The sequence below is a fragment of the Sitophilus oryzae genome, unplaced genomic scaffold (genome assembly GCF_002938485.1).
Source record: "Sitophilus oryzae breed Bouriz unplaced genomic scaffold, Soryzae_2.0 scaffold_41_pilon_pilon, whole genome shotgun sequence".
Taxonomy (NCBI): domain Eukaryota; kingdom Metazoa; phylum Arthropoda; class Insecta; order Coleoptera; family Curculionidae; genus Sitophilus; species Sitophilus oryzae.
Genome location: NW_022146996.1, coordinates 947,871 through 954,668, shown reverse-complemented (window position 1 = coordinate 954,668; position 6,798 = coordinate 947,871). Strand labels below are relative to the sequence as shown.

At 29.6% G+C, this 6,798-nt stretch overlaps 1 protein-coding gene across 1 annotated transcript in view; it reads right to left on the bottom strand.

Annotated features, from left to right (window-relative positions):
* Positions 1–2,110: 2,110 nt before the first annotated feature.
* Positions 2,111–6,798, bottom strand: part of LOC115885699 — a 66,612-nt gene continuing 61,924 nt past the window's right edge. Inside the window, exon 3 of the mRNA XM_030904683.1 lies at positions 2,111–2,226. Within this exon, the coding sequence (XP_030760543.1) occupies positions 2,128–2,226 (99 nt within the window). The 3' untranslated portion in view covers positions 2,111–2,127. The remainder of the gene's footprint in view (positions 2,227–6,798) is intronic.

The following is a 6,798-nucleotide window of genomic DNA, read 5'->3' as shown; positions in this document are numbered from 1 at the left end:
TTCAAATGTCATATAATAATGGCGGTAGCTATCATGAAATTGAGCGATTAAAAAATTATCATAAACCATTTTTTTCAAATGGAAACCCACTTTTTTTATTTCACAAGTAAACAGGTTTTTCAATTCGTTACTTTTTAACTGTACATGTTCCTATACCTAAAATAAATCGTTTTTAAGTTATTTAAGATTTAGTTTTAAAACGTATATTTTTCTTGATTTTATCAAGCTTCCTTTGACATTAAGTGTCAAACAGTCAGACAATTTACTTCCATCTGTGAGAAAAGGAATCATTTGAATTTCCTATATTATAAATACTGCCTGCACCCTTAAGAGTTTAAAAAGTATATTTATAAAAATATATTTCGTATATTCGCTCTTTAGTGATATCTCATAGTTGATATTATTAATTATTATTAATAATACTCCGTATGATTGAAAAAAACAGCGCAAAGTTGGCTTGGAAATGATGATCGATAACATACTGCTTTTTGAACAAGTGTCACAATACGATATGGCTAGATTTATTGTTTTACATCACTTGACGTTTAAAGTCATAGGCTACTCTTTAAAATCAAGAAAATTATACGCTTTAAAACTAAATCTCAAATAACTTAAAAACTATTTATTTTAGGTATAGGAACATGTATAGGCAAAAAGTAACGAATTGAAAAGCCTAGTGAAATAAAAAAAATGGATTTCCATTTGAAAAAAATGATTTATGATCATTTTTTAATCGCTGAATTCCATGACAGCTGCGGCCATTATTATATGACATTCGAACAATTTAATTTTTGAAATAGATAGCCCCATGTCTTCTCTTTATAGCACAATGGCTGTGGTAATCACTAAATTTGACGTTTAGACTATACACATATTTTTGACAGGCAGTTTTTTTTGGCCAAAAATTTTAAATATTTTTTTCTCAAAAACGGTTAATATTAGGTATAGCGTGTTTAATACCGATTTTTAATTGACGGGACGCATCCTATAATTTTTTTGAATGTGGTAGACTAATGGTTGTCTCTCCAGTGACAACTAATATACAGGGTCCGGCAATTGTGCGTCGGGCATCTCTAGCTCCTAGAATAAACAACTTGAGAATTTTGTTTAAGTGCAAACCTAAAGTATGTACTTGGATGTATTTCAGGAAAATATTTTAACTTCTATAGGGTGGCTCAAAAAAGTGTAAATGAACCTGGATGATTTTTTTTAAATGGAACACCCTGTATATTATTGCATTTTTGGCTTTCTTTCCGATCACTTTACATGACCCTAAGATATGAGTAAATAGTTTCAGAGATATTAAAAAATAAATCAAAAATATATTTTTTTCAGCCCTTCTTAAAAAAATTTATTAAAAATACGAGAACTGTTCTGAAATAAAATTCATAGAATTTTACACAGAATTTAAGTATGTAATAAAAAATGAGGGCATCCATTTAAAATAAGAAAATTGTTGTCAACTTCCGGTATTTCCGGAAGTGCCGCCATATTGAAAATAATTTTAATTGATAGATCTCGTTGTAAAACTATGATGTGCAAAAAATCTCCGAGCTAGATGTTGTAGGTCTCTAGAAACTTTTAATCCACACTCAGCCTGGGACACCCCGTATAAAACTTTAAATTACATGAAAATTTTAAGGTGTCCATTTTTCGTGCCAGTGAGTGTATAATTTCGAACTTTATTTAGTTGACATTAACAGCTAACCGCATAATTTGAAGAGACTAATAAAAATTAAATATTTTAAAATTATTACCTTATTAATATTGCAGTTATACCGCTTAATAAGGATTTCAAGTAACTCAATCAGCGATGAGCCTTAACTTTTTTGTATGTGCATACTTTAGCAATAGAAAAAAATAATAAAAAGAGTAATATAGCAAATAGTAAGTCTCAAACCGAAATGTTATTTGCTGTTAACTAGTGAACTAAAATTGCAAAGTGTACAGGTAACAGGTATAAATAAATCTAGATAACAAAATAAAATAAAAATGAAATAAAAACTATATAAATATACATTAATACAATAGCTTGTATATGTTAACATAACTTACTGAATAATTAGAAAAAAAATGTTTTATTAATTATTCTATTTCAAATATAAAATCGTTTATATCTCATGTTTTTTAAAAACATGTTACTGCGTTAAAGTAGCATCTCCAATAATTATGTCCTTTAACCTGTCCATTTGTAATCGATTGATGACCTCTGCGTTGAAGATCCATCTGCAACATGAAGTTGGATTACTTAATCTATTGTCATCATATAATAAATAATTAATAAATTTGTATTAATTTTGACAATTTTGAATAAACTCTTAATTTCCTGGAATTTAGCTCAAAGCTCAGATATACACTCAGATGCCAAAAAACTTAACGGAAAATTTTTTCGCCAAATTTAAAACGTCATATTTTTTTATTTTTAGCCCAATTTTCATGATTTTTTTTGGCAAACTGTATATAAATTAATGTACAAGTGTACCAGAGATGCATTTTAGTAATTTAAAACTTGTTCCAAACAGGCAAAGCCTAATAGTTTAGAAAACACAATTTGACTTTGACTTTAAGGTTTGTAGGCATTTGCCTGGTTTTGTACTTGGGCTGAGAGATATTTTTCATGTTTGAAATGCATTAAAATTTACAGTAGAAATTTCATGAAAAATATAGATTTACGGTCACTTGCCTTACTTTTCTTCTAAATAGATATTTTCAAAGCCCTTCGACAATCTAATGATATTACTGATATAGTAATAAATAACTTTTCTTTATTAAGAGATCCACTCATTTATTTAATATATAAAACATAATTATTCTTTCCTTTTTTCATTAGTCTTGAAATACATATGTATATGAATAATAGAATCTGTTTTTCTTTGTAAATTTAATTGTCTATATACTTACGAATTTTTAAGTTTGCGTAAATAAATAAAATAAAATAAAATCCTATGATGTACAGGATGTACTCCATGTAACTATTATCTATCTTATTTATCAAAGTACTTAAAAATTAGCATCTGAGGAGATAAAAAACTTATATTTGTATATTGTGTCAATCATTATGTCATTACGTTGAATGCTGCTATTCTTGCTTTAGTTTTGTCTAATATTCTTGACCTACGTTTTTAACCCAGGAGATAACATAGATTTACGAACTGGGTTAGGGTTTTATGTAAATTTAGGGGGGGGGGGCAAATAGATGCAACTAAAAACTTGTCGCCTACCCAGCCCAATGGGTCACGAGCCGCCACTCCTAACCTAACCATCCTATCAAGGACCTGCATAAGTTAGTGCAGGGCACTGGGATAGGAGAATGGGCAGATATAGAAATGGGACAAACACGATAGGCCTCACAGGCAGGGTTCGGAAAACTACATGTTACTTTTAAAAACTACATAAACTACATTACATGTAGTTAATGTTGTTTATGTAGAGGGTGTAGTTTATGTACCCTATGTATGTAACTTTCAAATATCAAAGGTTTGAGGTGAGGTTATAATAAGTTGAAGCTTTAAAAACACATAATGTATTTAAGAAAACGGAAGAAATATGCCTTAATATAATATTTACATCATATTATCTCTATTACACCTCATACAAATGAAAATTATTCATAATATCAATACATAATTTATTAACGTAGTTTTCATGTAGTTAATGAACGGGAAAAGACGTAGTTTTTGAAGAAAAACTACACGTAGTTAATCAGGTAAATTACGTCTTAATTTACAACTTCCGAACCCTGCTCACAGGTCGCAGTGTTTTTGGCAGAGGACTGCTCCTTGTTACTAAAAAAACTTGTTGGCAAACAATAATTGTAACTTCCCTTTTTAAAGATTTCTTTTATGTTTCTACACACATGGTGACATATTTTATTAATTAATTTTAAAATAAATATTGCATAGCATTTTTCAGCAAGTTTTAATTGAATTTAAATAAAAAACATTTGTTTTACCTATTGTTCATCAAAAAATTAAACTTGTTTAGTGCGATATGAAGCGTGTTAAAAGCGACACCATTCGTACCTCTTTTTTTTATTTTACATGTATAATATACCTCCATAAAGACGATGTCTGCTTTTATCACATTCTCTGTTTTACATGCTTTCAAAATAATGAACGTACCTATTTTGATGTCTGGTTTGCTTTATGCAGAAATATACACGAATATAGGGTTAAACGGAGTAGAAAGTGTGGGTACACATTTGCGTGTACCACTATAAAATGTATGTGGTATAACGAGTGTTTCAAATTCGATTCTCACCATTGAGATCTAAGTAACGATAAAAAATTCAATCCAAGACATTTCCCGAAATATGGCGGTGAAACTGATATTTCCGGTTTTAGATTTAATTTTTTAGGAGTTTATTTGGGTTGGGTTGGGTTGGTTAAAAACAAATTTTAGTTTTTCCGCCATATTTCCGGAAATGACAAAACACTAGTTAGTTACTAAACGAATTATCATTAGACTCATTAACAAGCAACTTTGACCCACTTTACGACACCCTGTTTCTTTTACCGTTTCCTAGATCCCAATGGTGAGAAACCGATTTTGACACATCCTGTAGACAAGAAAACCAAACCCATAAACATAAATAAATTTAAAATATTAAAAAAATCAGTTAGAAGAAATGCCCCATTTCGTATATTCCCGCCTACATTTTATTATAGTTGACAGAATTAATTAATTTATTAATTAATTACTTTCACAGAAGGAATTTTTTAAATAGGTTCGAATACCTATTAAATCAAAATACCAAATCCGGTAAAATGACAAACTGACCTATATAATTTTACCGGATCATTAACACGTTCGCTGCCAAGATGTTTTTGACGAATTTGACTGTGTCCCCAAAGGTACATTACAACAGTTATAAGTTAAACGATATGCCATAGTTATAAAATCACTGCCATTTTATATATAAAATTATATAGGGAATGTCATCGATCATTATCCAAGCCAACTGGACGCCGTTTTTTTTCGATCGGTACTAACATGTTGACAAATGTGCACTAAAATAAACTACAAAAAATTAGTTGATTACAGCACAACTTTTATAGTAATAATAAAAGATGGACATCAGATTTTATTCATTTAATAATATCCTGGTTTACTTAGTTTATTAATTATAAAGTTTAAATATTACTTGTTTTAATTTGAAATTTAGTGAATTGTCACAAAGTACTGGTGCATTCAATATTCAGTTTTAAGTAAATGACTGTCAGATACTGAGAATATAGGTACCTACATTTATTTTATATTTATTATATAATCTTTTTTAATAGCTTTTGGGTTAGAACAAATTAATAGTATTTAAGCACGATTTCTAATAAATTTTAAAACTTTGTAGTACAATTTCTGTGTAAAAAAATAACGAACAATATTATTTTAGAAAAGACTTGAGAGTAATGTTATTATCTAGTTCTAAATTTTTAGAATAAGTTTATTTTTATTTCTATATTTTACATTTTTATAATCCTCATTTATTATGCTTTTTTAAACAGCTTATCTGATTTTCGGTTCCTTATTAAACATACATTCTATTGAAAAATAAAGAGAAAAAACTAAAAAAATTAAGAGAAATTCTTTCCATTCTAAGCAATTTTCTAGGAAGTTCTAAGAAATTCTACGCCATTTTCTTCAAAATAAATTTTTCATCCCAAAACTAGCGTGTTCGTAAATCGAATAAGCTTAAAACTTGTGATGAAAATATATTTCATCAAAACACATAAAAATCTGTTGAATATTACTAAAACACACAAACAGTCCTTGAAATATACGTGCAAATAGCATGCGTGTAAAAAAATTCTAGCATTGACTGATTACGTATACGTATTCGAAACGTATTTTACAGATGATATGTATGTGCAGTAGTATATGTGCGCACGTACATATCTCAAGAAATATTTGTGTGTCAGTAGCCACCTTAAAAGAAGGAAACTTATATACAAGGCGGCTTTGTTCAATTGTTTTCTATTGGAAAAAGTGGGTTTAGTAAATTAATACTTTGAACCCTAATTTAAATGTATCATGCCTATAAAACCAATGAAGTAGCTGTATGTACAATAGCTTCTTTGTCACCCAGTATACTGACTATGTCGTTAATTAAAAAAAAGACACTTAAGAAAGAGACTGTAAAATCGAAAATCTAATAACATAGCATATAAATACAAAAATGTTGATTGCCAAATCGCGATTTAATTTCTTTTTAAATTCCAAATTTTTCAGTCTTGAACTGACGAGCAAAGTCCGCCACTTTTTTAGAGTTGAGAGGCGTCCTTTGCGAGTTGAGAGGCGAACAAATTGCTGACTTTTTAAAAATATCTGCATTTGGTTTGTGTAAAAATGCAGAACCTTCTTTGTACGTCTTATTGGGGTATAAGGCTTTTTTGTCAAAAGAAACCTATCAAGACTACGTTGCAGTAAGACATAGGATGACCTCTTGAATTAAAGATATTGCTTCAATTCAAGAGTTCACCTTATGTCTTACTGCAACTTTTAATAAACGCGCCTACCAAACCAAACACGGGTAAGCTCACGAGCGATTTGGACCATGACATGTATGGAGCACAAAGAAATGTATGGAAGATGCTGAAAATCAGAAAAAAAGCAGTGAAAGGGTATGCACAAATAAACGTACTTCAAATGAAAACCTGGGAAAGATACCTCACATAATTATACAGCACACAAAATACAATAAATAACAAAAAAATTGTCATCTTGGCGCACTTAGTGATGGCGTTTCGCCATTTTTTCCCGAAAAATCTGCATTCGACGTTGTTTCTAAGCTTCACTCTACTG